Genomic DNA, 20,636 nt, shown 5'->3' with positions numbered 1-20,636 from the left:
TCTGTCAGTAATTAAGGTGGCAGCATCACGCTCTCAGATATTAGGATGCACCTGAATTCAGGCTGCCTTGCCCACTTCATCCTAACGTGTTCCCTTGTGCATGAGCTTACTTTTTTAGTGTTTGGGTTCTATAGCTGTAAAATAGGTCTTTGAAAGCAGCCGTGTGGAAGTTATGTTTTTTTAAAAGCAACATGGAAAGCAGAAATTCCACTAGGTGGCATCCACAGAGAACATTCGCAAAGTGCATCCTACTGATCCTTGGTCCAAACAAAATTTCCACCAACCATAAACCCTCCAGTATTACTGTGCAAAAACAGCCTGAGTATCGAAAGTATCCCTGGTTTCCTGCCCTACAAGTAAAAGCAATTGCTTTTGGTCAAAATGCTGAATATCATGCTTTCAAGTAGGCTCCCCACCATGAAACCAGATGTCTTTCAAAAAGGCATTTGAAGAGTGGTAGTCCCAACAAAATCCTTGTTCCACAGCTTTGTCTTTTTTAAAGATACATCAATAGCACACCTGAAATAATACTGAAGCATGTTACAGATGCAAAACTATAGAAGCAACTGCACCTTCAGTATATTTAAGACTCCAACATATACTCATAAATAGGACTTTTCTCAGGTTTCATTTACCTTAAGGTCAACAGACGCAGTAAATTAGCAGTGCAGTTGGAGGAATTGCAAATTAAAACATCGCTTCCAACAATTCAGAAAAGATAAATCCCAATTACAACTAGAATACTGTTCAGAAACAGCTGTTTCACATGGATATGTTGTTCAGTAGATCCCAAAGACAAATTTCCAATTATCTACAGAGGTAGTTATCCACGGTATTCAAAGCTGGGACAACATACTTTCATTATACTTCTATACTTGCATAATACTTTTATTTAGCATCATAACACTATGTCAGCAGCATTACACATTTTGAAGTGTAATATCCAAATCAGTTCTGAACTTCTCCTTCTTTACTTCAACTTTGTATATCTGTCCTGGTTTCAGCTGGGATAGTTAATTTTCTTCTCAGTAGCTGGTGCAGCGCTGTATTTTGGATCTGGTGTAAAAATAACTCCATAACACACTGATGCTTTTAGTTATTGCTACGTCATGTTTATAATATTTTATATATATATATATATATATACTCTAAGTCAAGGATGTTTCAGTTTCTTGGGCCCTGCCAGGGAGCGGGCTGGAGGGGCACAAGAGATTGGGAGGGATGCATCCAGGACAGCTGAGCTGAACTAGCCAAAGGGGTATTCCACACCACAGAACAACACTCTGACTATATAAACTGGGGCAAGTTGGCCAGGGCCTGGCGATCGCTGCTCAGGGACTGGCTGGGCATCGGTCAGCGGGTGGCGAGCAACTGTGTCACACATCACTTGTTTTCTTTTCTCTCTTCCCTTTGAGTTTTGTTCCTCTCCCCTTCTCCCTCCTACTTGCTACAGTTCCTATTGTTGCTACCGTTGTTATTACTGCTTTTATTTCATTTCAATTATTAAATTGTTTTTATCTGAACCCTTGGGTTTTACATACCTTCCCCATCGACCTCCCCATCCCTGGGCGGGGGAGGCAGGGCAGGGAAGCGAGCAAGCAGCTGTGTGGTACTTAGTTACTGGCTGGGGTTAAACCACAACAGTATTGTCTTCAGAACGCTTTATTTACTTCATTACTGTGTTTTGCAGAAATGCAAGCTACTTCAGTAGGGGTCCACTTGAAAACAATGTTACATCACCTGAAACTTCAAATATTTAGTGTCAACCAAGCTGTCAAATACACAGACTGACAGCATACTAGTCAGTGATCAATTTTGTAGGAAGGACACAAAAGACAATTAATCCAATGATTACTTTCCTTCCCCTCCATTCTTAACAGCATTTAGCTAATATTTCAAAGACTGCTTAATTCACCAGTAAGACCACACAAAATTTCCAGGTGCTACACACTGTAGGTCCATAACACTACAACACTAACATAAATCAGTTCAAAATAACTGTTCACAGCAGAATGCCATATTTCCACACCAGTACCTCTAGATGATTGCACAGAACAACATGCTAGGATAGAAAAGTACATCTAAAATGAGCTAGTTCTAGGAAAACTACTTAGATATTTTTCTACTGTTCTACACAAGCAACAGCTCCATGGAGGGAATTCTCAGAGTATCTTCCAGTAACATGCCATGCCCCCAAAAAAAGCATTGGAATTCCCTTTGTGTTCTGCATTCTATCAATAGTGTGATTACAGTTGGCAAAAAGACTCGTAAGAGAATCAGGCATGTTTTCAACAGAGAGCTCTAGACTATGAAGCCACATAAACGGCCCCTAACTACCCTCCTCCCCAACTCCTACACAGCTCAGCTTGATAACCCATATTTTGTGTACAACATGGGGTAAGGTGTAACACTTCTGAGATGTCCTCAGCGAAGGGGAAAAAAATCAATTTCAAAGTTAGATTAAGATTTAATGAAAACATCATTTTAAAGTAAAGGGGGTTGCATTCATTTCCAGTCTAGTAAGAAAGAAGACATTCCAAAATGTTAATTATTCTTGAGAAAAATGCTGTATCATCTGACAGTCTGGAGAAAGAAAAAGAATCATGAGGAAAACAACCCTTAATAAAAGCATGAAGACAGACTGAAAGGTAACACTGTTTAATATATCAAATTGTTAAAGGAGATTTACAAGAAGAAATGCAAGTGATCAGCAGAACATCGAAGAAGAAATGCAAGTGATCAGCAGAACATCGTTCCACATCTTCCCATCCAAAAGTAGGATATACAATTCCATTTTAGTGTTGAAAATTCAAAGCCCATTCCCAGCCCCACTGTTCTCAAATACCAGCAGCTTCAATTGTTCCCACCAGAAGCCTCCAAACTTCCCCAAACTCCTGCTACAATGAAGAATTATCACCAACATGTGCAAACACAAAAATTAATTCTATGTCAAAGCTTTTATAACCAAACAATACTCACATGTTTTACTCTTTCAAACACACTCACTCACAGATGACAGACATGTAGAAGCCAGAACACTACAACATACTTCAGACCCAACGCATCACTGGGCATTTGGGATGTTGTATTTAATTTGAATATGAGAATGAAATACAGCAGTGTCTGCCAGAGAGGAAGTTCTGAACTACACAACTCTAGGACTTCTAGCCTGCGATTCCTTTGCCATTATTAATCGTTTCAATCATACACAAGTAAAGATCTTGTGAAGTGACAATTCCTCACACATTTAATGGAGCAGTAAACCGAACAGGCATCCAATGTAATTTAGCCAAAGCTATAAAAGCATGTATGACATATAGAGCATATGAGGCCTGACAGCAGCTTCCTTGCTTTACAGAAAGCATAAACATTTGCTCTCTCAATTCATGGAATTAGCTGCACATAACACACTACAATTTAGAGAGTGGAAGGCATGAGAAAAGGATAAAGAAATTTTTAAAAAGTAGGGGGTTATGTAACATATCGAAGTATACAATTATGATGTTTGAAAAAGTCATGTAAAAAACCACTGGTACCACAAGAATCAAAACATTTCTGTCACTGAACTGGGGTTATACTATGCTTGTCCTGACCAACCACAGTTCTCGCCAACAGAACAGATTCTAGTACACATACGTCCATCATACAGATGCTTTGCTCTGCTCTGAAACCCTGACATCACACTAGTCATCCTCTCAGTCACACTCTCACAAGTTTGCTCCTAGAAAGCTCTTAATAGTCTTTCAAAAAAACAGCTTCTATTTAAGCTACAATAGTCAACCACTGGAAAAAAACTGTTTTTTCAGATGTTTTGCATGAATCACATCTTTGAGTTCACCGCACCCATTGAATGACACAGTTTTGGAAGAAAGAATAAATTGTTGAGCAATTTCTCAGTAAAACATACGTTTATTTCTTACAAAGATTGTTGCAACACTACAATATTAGAACACCACATTGAAACACAACTGAAACTAGTTGGTTTTCTTGCTTCTAATTGTAAAAGATTACTGGATAGAAGGAAAAAAAATAAAGCTCGTTGATAGCTTGAAATTCTGATCTTCTACGTACAATAATACCAAGATCTTCATACCACCTCCATTCCGCTCATACTTATTTTGGCCAAGCTCTCCACGTCCTCCTACAGTTATAAAAGCCTTCCTCCTCACTTTCTCACATTCCAGCTACCTCCATCTATTAATGTCTTATATATGCGCCCTTGCTGCTGTGCAATTAAACAGGTTTAGCTAGGTTCCCCTTGTTTGACCCCAGAAGTTTCTCATTAGACACCGGAACGTGAAAAAAAAACTCCCCAGGAGGGAGAGAGCATACCACAATACACTGAATTCTCTCCAGTCCCAGGAATTTTTATTGCACTCCTTATTTGAGGAAAATAGTTTAAATCAGTGATTTAATTTATCTGTGAAAACAATAAAGTGGCTGAAAACTGGCAACTGGTTTTTCTAATGGGCATACTGTAACTTGGGCACGCTAATTGCCCAAACATCCTTTTGAGTTAACTAATATCCTAGCTCTTTGTAACAAAGATAAATCTACCTTTTATGAAGCATAACATTATGAAATACTAACCTACCTACTCAAGACAGTAATTTTAAAAATCAAATTATTCACACTGTCACAAATTGGCAGCTCGGCGAATCATGGACCCTCCAGCCAGTGGCGAGAAGCTTTCTCAAGGAGACTCCCTGATTCCCGGCCCAACGATCTCAGAGCCAAGAACACCGGTAAGATTTAAGGCATTTTTTTCTATATTTATTCTGGTTCTGCCTGCTTGTAAGACGGTGGCAAGAGCCCCACAAGGTTGGGCTAAAGTGGTACCTGAGGGGTTTGACCCCTCCAGGTTGAATCACATGGCGAAAGCCCGAGGTTCCTGGTCTGGTTTGAAGACTTTCAGGTGACTTTTCTGCTTTCTAGTTTTAAACTTTTGGCTCTGTTATTTTGACTAAGATTGCATTAAAGAATTTGGTAACATGGGGCTGGGCTAGTCTCAAGGGAGTATTATGAAAAAGTCACCTTTAGGATATATACTACAACATTGGAAAGAAATTAGTGGGCCCCCAGGAGGATCGGTAGATCGAGGAATATTAAGTATTGTAATTGTAAATTGTGAAGTGGCCCCTCTATAAACTGGATGATGAGGAGAAATGGCCTATGAATGGATCTTCAAATTATAATACTTTGTTGCAATTAATGTTTTTAAGAGAGAAAGTGGGACAACAAGAGGTATGCAGATATGTTTTTTTACTTTAAGAAATCATTCTCAACAGCAGAAAGAATGTGGTATTAATCTACCTCCTAGTAATCCTTTAGTGTCAGCATTAGAGAAAGAGATAAATAGATGTTACGTTGCATGGGCAGTGTATAGGGATAGGGAAACTCAAAAGGAGAACGTAAGTTAGTTGCTGTGCTGGTTGGAAACAGTGCATGAGGAGGGTTTAGAGGAAGAGGTAGAGGAGCTATTTAGGGGCACGGAGGATAAAGATAAGGGAATGGGATACCTCCCAGACTAAGGAAGAATCAATGTGCATTTTGCAAAAGGGAAGGACACTGGAAATGATAATGTCCAGAATGACAAGGGACTCCTGATGCTGTACTTTTGGTCAAAGTGGAGGACTGAAGACGACCAGAGCAATCCTTCCCAGCAGAACCTCTGGTTAAAGCAGAGCTGGGAAGTGAGAAAATTGAATTTCTAGTAGATACAGGGGCTACATATTCTGTGTTAAATACATTGGAAGGGGAATTAAGTACTAAAAGTGTAAATATTGTGGGTGCCACAGGGTCAAGTGATTCTGGACCATTTTTTAAACCTCTGACAATGAAATTAGGGAAGCAATGGATCACTCGTCAATTTCTACACTGGCCAAATTCACCCAAACCTTTATTAGAAAGAGATACACTAGACAGACTGGAAGCAGAAATTAGATTTAAAAACAGAAAACTTGAAATCCTAATTCCTGAAACTAAAAGTGTTAAAGTGGCAGCTTTTTTATTACAGAATAAAACCTCCAAGGAGATACCAATTCCTTCCAAAGTGGAGGATGCTGTAATCCCCATTGCGGAATTGTGCAGTTCCTGTGGGCAGGAGAAATTCCTGGAAGATCCAAGAGAGCAGAACCAGTGGTAACTGAACCAAAACCAGGATCAACTCTGGTAAGAATTAAGCAATATCCCCTGAAAACAGAAGCAAAGAAAGAACTAGCACCTATAATACAAAATTTTATAAAATACAAGTTACTAATAGAACGTGAGTCAAAATGTAATACCCCCATTTTACCAATCAGAAAGGCCAATGGCAAGAACTAATGGCTAGTTCAGGGCTTAAGAGCAATAAATCAGATGGTCCAAGGTATTCACCCCATAGTGGCAAATCCATATATGCTGCTAACATCACTTACAGGAGAACAGGGTTGGTTTACAACGTTGGATGTAAAAGATGCCTTTTTCTGCATTCCTCTAGATACTGAAAGTCACAAGCTTTTTCCATTTGAATGGGAAAATCCTAAAACAAGAAGGAAAACACAATACACCTGGACAGTTCTACCTCAGAGTTTTAAAAAGAGCCCCACTATTTTTGGAAACCAACTAGCAAAATAATTAGAAATTTGGAGAAAAGAAAATAATCAAGGAATTGTTTTGCAACACATAGAAGATATTTTAATTGCAGCAGAGACTAAGAAGCAAAGTACTGATTTGACCATAAGCCTTCTGAAGCCTTCTGAATGTCTTGGGAATTAGTGGATATGGACTAGCAAAAAAACCTAAATAAATAAAAATTGGGATTTGAAATTTTTAAATGTCAGAGACAATTAGGGTCTGAAAGAAAAGAAGCTATTTGCCGTCTCCCTGAAACAAAGATCATAAGGGAGCTGCAAACATTTCTGGGAATGACAGGATGGTGTGGTTTATGGATCATGAATTATGGAATATTGGTAAAGCCTCTAAATGAGTTACTGAAAACCTCTCAAAATAGATATCTAAATTGGACTGAGGACACCAGGGCTGGTTGAGATGCCTAAGAGCAGTAGCAGCAACAATATTATTGATTGAAGAAGCCTGCAAATGCACTATGGGAAAGAAAATGACCGTACATGTTCCTCATATGGTAGCTACGTTTTTAGAACAAAAAGGAAACCACTGGTTATCTCCTAGTCGTATGCTGAAGTACCAAGTAGCACTGTTGGAACACGATGATATACAACTACAGTAGCTGTCAATCCTGCTATGTTTCTTTCCGCTGAACAAGAAGAAGGAACACCTGAGCATGACTGCTTACAAATGATCGAATAAGTTTATTCCAGCAGGCCTGGCCTCAAGGACACTCCCTTGGAGATCCCAGACTGGGAACTCTACATAGATGGCAGCAATTTTATCTGGGATGGGAAGCAGATGTCTCGATATACATTGACAAGGTAATTTGGATGTCAGGCATTATCTTTAAAGGTATCTGCGCAGAAAGCTGAACTGATAGCTCTTACATGAGCCTTGGATTTGAGCGAAGGAAAACTAATATATGGACTGATTCCAAATACACCTTCAGTATAGTCCATGTCCATGCAGCCATTTGGAAAGAAAAAGGACTGTTGTCATCACAGAAGACAACAATCAAAAATGCCACACAGATACAAGAACTATTGGGGAGTATCCAGAAGCCAACGGAAGCTGCAGTAATGCACTGCAAAGCACATCTAACAGGTAAAACTGTTTCAGAATTGTGTAATAAGCTAGCAGATAAAGCCGCAAAAGAGGCAGCAGAAAAAGGTATCTTGACCCTAGCTCCTGAAAAAGAAATAGTTTTGCCTGACTGATCACCAAAATATGATGAAAAGGATATTAAGCTAATTAAAAAATCACAGGTCAAAGAAGGAAAGGGAGGATGGGCAGTCATACCCACAGGCCAAATAATCATCTCAACGGCATTGATGAAAGCGATAGCCCAAAAGGAGCATAATAACCACTGGGGAACAGAGAACTTAGTTATGAGTAGAGCAATGACTGAAATCGTTCAGTTTGTCACAGGAAGGTGTGAAATCTGTCTCAGAAACAATCCAAAGTTAGTAACAGATTGGTTCTTGGAGTGATTAAAAGAGGAGATCACCTGGGGACTACTGGCAAATAGATTTTACTGAGTTACCCAGAAAAGGAGGATACAGACATATTCTGGTACTAGTTGATACCTTTGCTGGGTGGCCTGAAGCCTTTCCCTGTCACACAAACAAGGCAAGAGAAGTGACTACAATGTTATTGAAAGAGGTAATTCTCCCATTTGGAATTCCTTTAGGTATATCATCTGACAATGGACTGCATTTTATTGCTAGAATTATAAAGCAATTGAGTAAAACCCTATCCACAACCTGGGATTGTCATACCTCATATAGACCCCAATCCAGTGGTAAGGTGGAACAGATGAATTACACACTCAAACAGCAACTTGCCAAAATTTGTCAGGAGACATCAACGACATGGCTACAAGTTTGCCTTTGGCATTATAAAGAATGAGAATTCAACCCAAAGGAAAAGGTAAATTAAGCCCATATGAATTAGCGTATGGGTGACCCTATGAGGTTCCACACGTGCCTGTTCCACACATATAATTGGAGATTTGAATCTTAAAGCTAATCTTATTTCTTTAGGGAAAATAAATAAAATAATAAATATATTATATATATATTATATTATATATATAAAAAATAATAAATAAATAAATAAAATAAATAGAAAAAAAAACAGAACTGTAGAGGTCTGTAGTAACCAACGGGCCTCTTGAATTAAGACAACCCTGCACATCCCTTCCAACCAGGAGACTGGATTTATATCAAATCATGGAATGCAGAACCTCTGACTGAAAAGTGGAAGGGACCTTTTCCAGTTCTATTAACCACCTACACAGCAGTGAATATTTGGTGTAAGGGATCATGGATTCATTATTTCAGAATAAAGGCAGCCCCAACCCCATGGACAGTACAGCAACAATCACTGCTGAAAATAAAATTCACAAAGAAAATTGAGAATAATAAGAGGAAAAAGAATTGTATGTGCTTTGGTAAAAGATATAAATTACACATCACGGGCTTTAACAGCCTTAGGAACTGTTAGGGAAGCAACACTAGAAAATCGAGCAGCAATAGATTACTTGTTACTTAGACACAATCATGGATGTAAGGAATTTAAGGGAATGTGTTGTTTTAATTTATTGGATAACTCAAAATTAATAGAGAAAAAGTCAACAACTAAAGGACTTAGCCAAAGGATTTGCAGAGAGACAACAGTTGGATTTCTCATGGTTAACATCCTGGCTGCCTAACTTAGGATGGCTTAAACAATTGGTTCTTTCGATTTTCTTAATTGTAATCATAATTCTCATTTCTTGTTGTTTGATTCAATGTGTACGCCTTTGTAATCCGCAATGAAATAATAAAATGATGATTTAGAATGAGGCTATAATCATAGAAAATAGCCTTAAAAGCAGAGGGGGGAGTTGATGCCAGAAGTTTAATGTATAACCTTAGTATAACTATTAGATTGTAATCAAGAAGTCCTTGTATCAGTATAATTATTCGATTGTGATCAAGAAGACCTGGTATTGCATGGATGAGATTTATGATCCAACTTGAAAGGAACATCTAGGATGAAAGAAAATAACTGATTGAATCTCACAGAAACCTAGCAGGTTTTGCCAAGAAAACATCATAAAAGGACCAAGATGACCAGGTCATGAAGTAAATGTCTCAGTGGTTGCAAAAGCAGCCCTCTGACTCAAATAAGAAGAAACGATGGATGTACAAAAGAAGGAGGGGCTAATGCAAATGCATTTCGGAAAATAATCAAATATGTATGAGATTTTGAGGAAATGTAATGCATATGTATGATTATACAGAATATACGGGACATGTATTTGAGGACAAGGTGAGCACATTAGGTGGATATATCCCCCATGCTCCCCGCACCGTAATAAAGAATGCGGGCTTTCTAAACTGCAAAACAAGTTCATGCAACTGACCTTTTGGTAACACTCCTGCAAATTTTTTTTAATGAGATCATTAAGATACTATGTCAATACTGGCCATTGGAAAAAAAACAGGACTGCCATCCCTTATCAAATCAGTGTCTAACATTCAGATTTTCAGCTACTAGCTCCAAGAGAAAAAGGAATCGTAAAGGAAGCTTGTCAGAGAAAGTTAATCCCAGACAGATATTGTCTTAAATGCTGAACCAGTACCTTCAAAAATCTGTGGTAGCAGCAATATCTCACTATTACCAAAATCCAGATGTAAAAGCTTCTGCTGAAGTCTCTTATTTGGGAGACAAATTATATGGACTTAAGTAATAACCACATTTCAGAAGTGATTCATTTTGCCAAGTACTAGCAGTTAAAACTCAGTGCAGTAAAATGACAAGAACCACGCACAGTAAGATACTTTTGCCTTGGGAAAATCTAGTTTTGAAGGTCTCCTCAATTCCACATTCATCTCATTGCCAGACTGCTGGTAAACTTGTCCCGCTTGTGGGCAGTGCCAATTCACACACCAAGTTGAGGTGTTTCTATCTTTTTCATTCTAGCTTGGGCAAAGTAGGGTGCCAGGTGATAACCCACAAAAATTAGCTCACCTCTTAACACACAGTAAAACACTTTATACACTTTGAACAATTGTTTACAATTACAGTTTAGCCACACTTAATTCTGTGTCTGAGGAGCTTAGTTTCGTTTCCATTTAAAGGTACAGCGTTCTTTTGGATCTTTTGGCATGCTAATTGTGAAAGGTTCACACACAGTTCAAGTAACTTTCTGTTTGGTCTCCTTAACCATTTAGTTCTCCCTAAGCATATATTGTTACTTCTCTAGCTTGACATATTTATGGTGTCTGTTCCTTTTCCCAAGGCTGTGTCTTCTTAACTTTTTGTAACATTCTCTGTTTTTCAACTTCTTTCTTGATTTTTATTATAGATATTTACATATTTTGTCTAAATTTCAAGTTAAATAACAGACTGGCTGTCTACTAATCATATCTCTGCTAGCCAGTCAACTACAATAGTACTTTCTTATCACATTAGTCCATGGGTACTTCTATCACTCCTACGATAAGTAGCTCACAGTCTACTTCATACCTAAGCCTAAATAACTTACATCAACAGCACACAAAAAAAGAAAGAAAAAACGAGAGAACCAGAAAAAAATGTCACCAGTGTGATTAGTTTTATACAATAGTAAAAAAAAAATGGTGCTAAGCTTCTATATAACAGTTTATTAAACAGATTAAAAGAATTAGGTTGTAAGCCTGCCTTTGCCTGAGAGGTTCAAAATCCCTTTTCCCCCATCTCCAAATGCACTGGACTGGGCACAACACTTCACAGACCTATACGAATAGCTGGGAAGGTCCTGTTCCCCACCTTTATTGTCAAACTCGTGCTACAATGCAGAACAATATGCAAGCTGAAGTAGATAGACAGAAATGGGCAAAACAGGGAATGAAGAAATAAACCAGATAAACAACTCTGTAACCCAATGATAAAAGGATCTACCCACCTTCCTGGGTCCCAATCCAATCTCATTAATTTTTTTTCTATTTATGCCTTTTTTTTCCTTAAGCAAGTTACTGGATAAAAGCCATAAACTGTTTTCTTCCATACTTGGATATGACTGGTATAAAGCATTCTATGCATCAGAAGAAAATTATGCATTGAAACTACAGAAGAGTTCTATGAAGTTCTCCTTTCACTGTTAAACGCTTTCACTCCTATAAGCAAAACTGGAATTTAACATATGCATATGCAAGATTAATTTGTAAAACTACCAACTCTGACCATCTGAATTTTGATAATGCCATCTCTCCAAAATGCAACAGCAATAACAAGAGTGAGATTCTTGCCGCTAATATAGTGAATGAGCTAGAGGATTTTGCACAGTTCTTGCCTATAAGAAAGTACTTTTGGAAATTTAGGAGTTGCAGAGAAAACCTGAAAATGTAAACAAAAAATAAATTTTCTGTAAAGATGTCCCAAAGGAAGCCATCAGCTACTTTCTTCCTAAATCTGACAAGCAACATTTGAATAAACACTAATAATAAAAGTAATGTTTCAATTACACGAAAATTTAACTTTACCTTCAGACTCTTTAAGTAGTTGGATAACATACTCGGATGAAAACGATTTTCTTCAGCAACTTGTTCATCATATCTTGGTCCTAACATTGTCTTCAAAGGTAAAAACTTCCCTATGAAAGATAATCAAATTTTGCAGTATTTTATGTATACTCATATATGTACACTTACTGATTTCAAAGCATTCTGAAAGGATTTAGAGGTTCACATTCAATGAAAAATAACTGCATGAAAAGTATCAATAACAGTTGAATTGGAGTATTTTTAGTTCTAAGTTCTCAGAATTCACAAGTAAGTTTAGAAGTTTTAAGGAAATACAGGTCAACTCATTTAAAACAAAGTAATTTAACATTCTTAGCTAGCTTTTAGTGTGATTTAAGCTGCAGAGCCATAGCACACAACAGAATAGAGAAAATTTAAACTCAGTACAATTAAAAACATGAAAATAGCATTTTAAATCACAGTTTATTACCAACCATGTAAACATGAGCTTTGATTACCTGCAAACACAAAATAAGGTAAAGATTACTGGGGGTGGGGGGAAGCATTTGGTCCAGAACATTTACGCAATACAAATCTTTCTAACACGCTCATTACGGCTTGTTGGAAGAGTTCTGTGGCAGTGTTCAACCTTCCTTCTGAAACAACATCTACACATGGTTCAAACATCAGGGAAGTTACAAAATTGCAACAAAAACTTGATGAGAATTAGTACTTACTAGACTACATCCATCACTCCCCAGATATCCAAAATCTTTTTAAATACTCATTTTATTTTTTTCATCCATCACATTCACCATAGGGTAGCTGAAATAATCTCCTTAGAGATCTCCAGCTCTTTCCTGCTGAACCCCAGCAGGAACAGGTATTTGAGCAGCACGCACTGACCCACAGATAAGAACTTGGAGCCCAGGTCACGGACACCACATCTGCCTGGGAAGCAGCATACCTCTTCCCATGCACACCTGGGATCCTGAACAGCAGTTAGATGTGGAAAATGAAAGCAAACTGTCAGTAAGAAAGAGACCTGGCACATCTGCCCAGCCACACCAAGGTCAATGACGTAGCCAGGGAGTAAAACTGGGAGAACCTCAGCATTTCTAAATAGCTATGAAATTATTTAAATGAATTACAGCCCAAGACTGATAAAAAAATCCTCCCCCAAGGAAATGTAAAAAAATTATTGTCCCAGAACTTTCCTTTCTTTTAAATAAAACTGTTTCCATGCTGTTAAATAGACAGCCCTTCTAAAACCAAGGAAACGCAATCATATAATTGTATGGGACAGAAGAGCAGGAGAAATGGTTTATTAATGCAGGAAGAACTTCAGACTGGAGCACCAGACATTACATCTTCCAGGAAAAAAAGTGCTGATAGGTCCTGAAGTTATTGAATTAGATTTATAAAATGGCTCTAAAAGCAGTTAACCCACCTACTTCCTAGCAGGAAAAAGAAATACAGTTCATTCTATATATAATTTTTTTTTCTTTTTAATTTCAGTAACTTTTCAAAAGCTTTTCCTATTTAGAAACACAAATATCCACACAATATTTTGAACTAAGAAAAAATGTAACACACTTCTATACTACTTAAAGCACCTGATGCATCTGTTCAGCAATGTAGAGTAACAGCCACCATCCACCAGTCTCTATGCAGTATTTAAATATTCAGTTTCAGATCCTTAAGTGAATCAGCACATCCAACACTAATCCTAAAAAATTATTCTAAATTACTCATGAAAATACTGTTTTCTCATCAAGAAAGAATACTTCCTCACAATGTGAGAGACAAAATCCTCTTGTTTTCAGCAAAACAAAACTACATCAAATGAAAAAGACACTAAAGCACCCATTGTAATCAGCTAGAAATCAAGTTTTGAGAGAGAAGCTCACTAATCTTTGTAAAAATAAAAGAATGCATACCATTTTTACTAAATTAATGCTGCTGAGAGGTCTCTCTATGCAATAAATTGAAGTTCATAGAGTTCTCCGTAGCCTTAAATTCTATCAAAACATCTTACATAGTCTCCAGCAAGCATTTAACTTCTAGGAAAGAGACATTATAAACCACAGAAGACAGGTAGTTATGGAAACTGAGCAGCTTTACATAACTTGTTAGCTCAGGTTTAATGTTTTTCAGCAACATGAGAAACACCCTCACTGTTACACCTGTCTGAGACCATTCCAAACCTTACAACTAAAAGTTATTCACTCCTTTAGTCAACATACACATTAAATGGCAAGAAATTTATAGTCAGTTCAACTTCAACTTCTTTTACTGTTAGAAAAACTCCTAACTTCACTTTACTTCCCTTTGCCTTTTCATTCCACCAGTTATATGTTCTCCACCCTGCTCACAGCTACCTCCCCTCCACATCCTCATTTTTTGATCTAATTTTCTTGCTTCTTTGTGTTGTCACCTTCAACACTACCATTCAGCCTCTCTCACTCACTATTAACCCTTCCACATTAACTTGTAATCCTCCTCTGTAAAGACTGATTATGCAAAACCTAATTTTGGATTATCTTAATGCGAAAATCTATCATCACCATAAATTCTGCAAAACACCAAGCATGCTTTAAAGTTTTTTTAACTTTGCCGCTCCCATCCTAATACATCCACTCACCCATTACAGAACATGCAGAATGTAACTACGGTTTATTTTTAGCCAAGGCATTAAATTAAGCAAAGGAGCTGCACTGACACAACAGTCAAAGGATACATAAGAGAACTATCATACTTCACACGATACTGGGAAAACGGAACAGAGTTGGAAAACAGTGCCTGGAGGCTAAGATTGTTTCCTGTAGCATCTGATTAGAGACTATACAATCACCTTGAAGACTATCCTGTTCTCCATCTCTAGAACTGAGAACAAATGTATTCATTCTCTTCTCAGTAGTGGACCTTGATTTAGTGTCCGATTTCCTTCAGCAACCATAACACATTCCTGTCCATCACCGGGAAAAGACAGACGAAGCAGTCCAGTCAGCAACCCCTGCAGCATTTCAACACCTTTATACAGCTCTGGAAGTGATGAGTCTTTTAATAGAGCCCATTTATTATCACTTCCAAAGATCAAACCCAGACCTTTGGAACTATTTAGTCGCCCAACTTCTATAAACTCCAGCTTGGTGGTATCACTGAGAAACAGTGCTTACACGGCTGCAGACAAGCTGCCTGCCAAAGTTAGAAGAGATCAGTGAATTAATGTAATTCAGTTCCATTTTACGGAAATTCCGTAATTAGATTATGAAAACAATAGCTCTGGTTTTTCGGTTGGGGTGGTTTTTTCGCTTTTGTTTTTTTTTCTTTTGGTTTGTTGTTTCGTTTTTTTGTAATAAACTATGTTTCTCTGCAATAGAATTTCACGTTATTCCTATGCAGCAAACACTATCTTCCTTGTTTACATTCTTGTTTTTTTCTAAACTGTGACTGCTACGCATGTATTAAATATCTTTAATATGATCTCATATCGTATTCCTCTTGTAACAGAAACCAAAGTTCCCTTACCTTGAAAATTTACTATTTGATCTTTGTATAGACTCTTGAAAGTCCTCCTTCCCTGTGTGCATATAAACCCCTCTCAGGTGAGTGTCATTAAGCTACAGAAAATCTAAGCTTTAATCCTAACAAAGACTTCTAACCTTTCTGAGTAATACGGATGTGAATAAATGAAGCAGTAGCTACAGTGTCTGCTAAAGTTTAGCCCTACACCTTATGCTAAAGAATCGATGTAGGAAAAACTGATGCAACAACTTAATCTCCATGCGTAAGCACTTGAAGATTAAATAATCAATTCTTTATGTTGAACTAAGTGATCTGACAGTAATAAGGTGATATTTTACAAGGATATCAAAGCACCCCAAGTCATTAGTGTATCTAAATGAAATTATGGTAACAATTGTAACTCCTTAATCAAACTTTCAAATTAACTCCAAAATGTGACTGGAACCTTGACACTTGATGATTACCTACTTCCACAATTTAAGTTAAAATTTGTCAAATAGTTTTGGGAAGTGGATATTAAAATAATTGCCAAATTAGTTACCTGTATAACACGGTATTACTTTAGGTTGAAAAATAGGTAAAAATTCTAAGAATAAGAGTGCAATATGTCAGAGCATAGACATCAAGTGGATAAATCTAAGAAATCAAAGTGAACAATGTAAGACATCGCATTTCCTACATATACATGCTCTACTTTGGCACATTTTTTACCTTAAAATTTGAACTCTAGAGCATGCCAGTGAAAAAGCCATCCTCAATTGAGTCCAATTTTCTGTGACATGAAACTATTGACTCAGTATGTGATAGCAGCCACTATATTATGTATGACCATGGTATCTTTAGATTTAGCATTGATTAGGAAGGCTAGACTGTGTAAAGTGACCATGGCTAAGAAAGGGAAATTTGAATAAAATGAAATACTAAAATCCACAATTAAAAAAAAAAAAAACAAACCTAAAAAGTAACATTCTTCTGTTTCAAGAACAACTGCACGGGGTCAAAGCATACATTTCACCTAGTATCCCATCACCAAAACACGTGATGATGACAATCCATCATCAGATTATTCCCCCCCAACTACAAGCAGCTATAGCTCAGTGACTTCCTGAACCAGAGGCGTTACTCTTGTATTTGAGGTGCTATCTCTAAAACCATATGCAATATGGATGTTTTTAACAGTATCTCACCATGCTGCATACTGATCCCTGATCACTTCAGATCTAAGAGTTCAGAGAAAGCTCTTTTCATCCAGTATGTGACTGAGGTGCTACCACAATGCAATAAATGTGAAAATGTGCCGTTCTGAACAACTGCTGTACCATAAAACCATAAAGCAGCAGAAAACCACCAATATTTCAAGTAAACTGGAAATAACAGGAGATGTAGATCACAATCACAGAATGGTCAGGGCAGGAAAGGACCTCTAGAGATCATCTAGTCAAACCCCCTGCTAAAACAGGTTCACCTAGAGCAGGTTGCAGAGTTGCATCCAGAGAAGGAGACTCCGCAGCCTGTTCCAGGGCTCTGCCACCATCAAGGTAAGGTTCTTCCTCATATTCAGAAGAAACTTCCTGTGCTGCAGTTTGTGCCCATTTCCCCTTGCCCTCTTGCTGGGCACCTCTGAAAAGACCCTGGCCCTGTCCTCCTGATGCTCACCCTTAAGATATTTGTAGACATTGATCAGATCCCCTCTCATTCTTCTCTTCCCCAGGCTACACAGCCCCAGCTCTCTCAGCCTTCCCTCGTACAGGAGATGCTCCAGTCCCCTCATCACCTTCATATCCCTCCGCTGGGCCCTCTCCAGCAGTTCCCTGTCTCTCTTGAACTGAGGAACAGGACACCTCATTCAGAATTAAGGGTTCTGTTAACCTGAATGAACTCAATCTCACCAACAGGTCTCCAGGCCTCATTAGCATTTCAGGTCACCTAGAAATTGTAGATGCCACAACCATAAAACAAGAGGGTCATAACCAAACACTTGATGAATATTAGTCCACAGAAGCCAGACAAACCTTGCTCAGCAACATTATTACTATTACACTTTCAGACAGGAATAAAGTCATGCACAGATGCTTAGAAATATGATTGAAATGCTAATTAAAACCAGAATATAACATATCTGGGAGACAGTACCGACATCAATAAATTCTAAAAATTATCTCTCAGTAAAACTGTTAGATGTTTTTGAATGTAAAATAGCAAAAAAGGAGAGAAGACTGACAGTGTACTGTGACTTCTGGTAAGTTGTACACACTAAAAAACTAAAAATCAGGTGACTAATATAAGAATACATTATGATAAAGCAGCCAAAGAAATGAACCAAACACTTCCTTTTTTTTGAGCAACTTCTTACGCATGATCGCACTGAAGCAGTTACTGAATGAACAAACACACACAAGCAGCGATGCCACAGCAGACGACATGATGATGACCTGCATGCTTGCTTGCTCTATACTGCTATTTTTGAGAAGTCATGGCTTAAAAGACAAACAAACAAAAGCAACAACTTCTAGAGACCAAGAACTTGCTGAGAAGAAAAACAAAGAATAAAGAGTCATTAGTCTATTTTTGTCATAGTCAAAGGCTAACAACTTAGGCTATCAAATCTTACTTGGATACAAAGCAAAGCATTTGCCAGTGATCAGGGAAAAAGAGCCAAGCAATGCAACAATGCTGTTATTTGAGTCAAGCTCAGAGAAATATAAGGAACTTGAAGGAAACCAGTAACCCACCAAACTAATACTAATAAATGCCAAATAATGCATATTGATGGGAAGGTTAAGCCTACTGAGATATCTCACAAGTCCTAAATAAATCTGTAAGAAGTCATCAGTATCTTCAGTTCCACAACCAACTGCCATCAAAAAAATGTAAGATGATGACGTGGGGTAGAAAACGCAGGAGTTTTAACTATTAAGCAAATCATGGCACAGTGCCACCTAGAACAGCACACTGAGTAGCAAGTACTGTGTTTTGAAAAAAATACCTTTAAATTATCACAGATGAAAGGAGTGAAAACCAGAAAATACTGTGGCGAAAATCTAGGGGTTGGAACTGCTTACCTTATAAAGGAAAGAAAAATTGAGAAAACTGGAAAGAGCAAAAGTTGTTTACTTTCTCTCATACCAGGCGCCAAGGGAAACATTCATCTGAAGTCAGCATGGTAGTTACCTCACAATCAAAAAATGTGTGTTTAGATGATACTTAATTCACTGTCACTAGATGCCAGCAAGACTAGGAAGCTAGCAACAACTGAGACAGGCAGCGTGTCATGGGTAATAACATTCAAGATGATGGCAATCACTGACAAAACCTGAAACGCACATGAAGTTGGACTACAACACCTCAGTCCAACCTCCAGCTAAACAGCCTAGGAACACACCAGTGACTGGTCAGCCCAGTAACAGATCAACGTCAACTGATAAACGTCAGAGCCTTCAGGAAAAAAAATGCAAGAGGCTGCACGAGGCACTCGTCAGGGCTGAGGTATTCTCCAGTGCGGCAGCTTCTGCACACCCGGCTGCCATCTCTCTCACCAGGCGTGACAGATGGGAGAAGTTTTAGTCCTAAACTTAACCACTGCGAAGCGAGAAGCCAGCATTAAGGCTCCCAAGAGCAGGAACGGGCCTGTACCCTGCAAGGGAACCGGGGCGAATCGGTTTCAGGGACTGCACGAGCCGAAGGGAGGGCGAGCCTCTGCGCTGGAGGCAAAGCCCTGCTGCGGGCTGGGCTTTCGGGGAAGCAGTAGCCCTACGGGAAGTCTGCTCCGGGACAAACGTCGGCCCCGGGAGCTCAGGGGAGAACGGCCGCCCAGCGCCCCCGCACCAGCGCGGCCGCGGCCCCAGGACAAAGAGCCCCGGCTGGGCCGGAGAGCGAGGGGCCGCGGCGGCCCCAGTGAGGCTCCCGCCCGCCCCACGGCTCTGAGGAGGAGCGGGGGGCGGAGGGCCGGGACCGCCGGGCAGGGGAGCGCAACGGAGGGGAGACGGCCGTCCCCGCGGACGCCACACAGCCGCCGCGGGGCAGGGCAGGACTGGGCCGGGCCGGGCGCTCACCTGCCACGGGCTGCCCCCTCCTGGGGCAGTGGAGCCAACGCGGCGGGATCTTGTTGTAGGACATGGCGGGGCCCGGGCGGCCGCCGCCGCCGCGACCCGCCCGCGGGGAGGGAGGGAAAGGAGGGGGCGCAGGGTGCGGGGCGGGGGCGGGCACGGCCCCGGGGCGCTCAGCGGCCCCTCGCCCGCGGCGCCTTCATTCAGACCCAGCTCCGCCTCAGCCGCCGCTAGCCCACAGTGCACCGCGGCGGCCGCTTCCGCTTCCGGGTGGGGGCCCCAGGCTGGCGGCGCCGGGGGGCGGAGCGCGGGCTGGGGGCTGAGTGCCCCGGGGCTCCCGGGGAGGGCCGGAAGGGGTGCGGGGCCGGGCTGGGGCCTTCGGGGGGGCGTGAGGGTGGCGGGGCAAGGGCTGCGCGGCAGCTCTCAGGCCGCGGTGTAATCGACCGGCTTAGAATGAGATAAGATGTTTGCATGTATGTGGCTGATAGAAGGTCAGTATATTATTTAACCTGAAATCTAGACGAAATATGTAAATACCCATAATAAAAAGCCAGAAAGAATTTGAAAAACAAAGGATGTTACAAACAGTTGACGAGACACTGCCTTGGGAGAAGGAGCAGACACCATCCACGCCCCAAGCTGGGGCACAGGATAAGCTCAAGGAGAACCAAACGGTTAATGAGACCACACAGAAAATCACTCGAACCGTGTGTGAACTGTCCCCCTTAGTGCACTAGAAGGTGCACCCTGGAGCAGAGCAAGCCCCCTGCTAACAAAGCCCCCTCCCCACAGAGCGGGCGTGCTGGGGAAAAACAGCGGCAGGTAGGCATGCTGTACCTGTACGTGGGGAGGGGGCTCGCCAGACCCAAGGAGGATCAAGTGCGGCTGAACCTAATTGTAAACAACTGCTCAGTGTGTGTGAAGTGTTTGACTGTGCGTTGAGGGGGCCCAGCCCTGTGGGCTC

The 20,636-nt window shown here is 40.0% G+C and overlaps 1 protein-coding gene across 4 annotated transcripts in view; it reads right to left on the bottom strand.

The window, feature by feature from the left end:
* Positions 1 to 19,914, bottom strand: part of RNGTT (RNA guanylyltransferase and 5'-phosphatase) — a 193,317-nt gene extending 173,403 nt beyond the window's left edge. The window contains exons 1-2 of one of the 4 annotated variants that reach the window (XM_056343116.1): positions 19,679 to 19,914; positions 12,120 to 12,229 (exon numbers count right to left, since the gene is read on the bottom strand). In XM_056343116.1, coding sequence (XP_056199091.1) covers positions 12,120 to 12,229; positions 19,679 to 19,742 — 174 coding nt within the window. In that variant the 5' untranslated portion in view covers positions 19,743 to 19,914. Of the gene's footprint in view, positions 1 to 1,541; positions 1,747 to 12,119; positions 12,232 to 19,678 lie in introns of those variants that run through there. The other 3 variants (XM_056343113.1, XM_056343114.1, XM_056343115.1) reach the window with 3 other exon arrangements.
* Between the last annotated feature and the right edge of the window lie 722 nt (positions 19,915 to 20,636).

Source organism: Falco biarmicus, chromosome 6 (genome assembly GCF_023638135.1).
Source record: "Falco biarmicus isolate bFalBia1 chromosome 6, bFalBia1.pri, whole genome shotgun sequence".
Lineage (NCBI taxonomy): Eukaryota > Metazoa > Chordata > Aves > Falconiformes > Falconidae > Falco > Falco biarmicus.
Note: the sequence above shows the minus strand (reverse complement) of the source record. Positions and strands in the feature narration are given on the sequence as shown.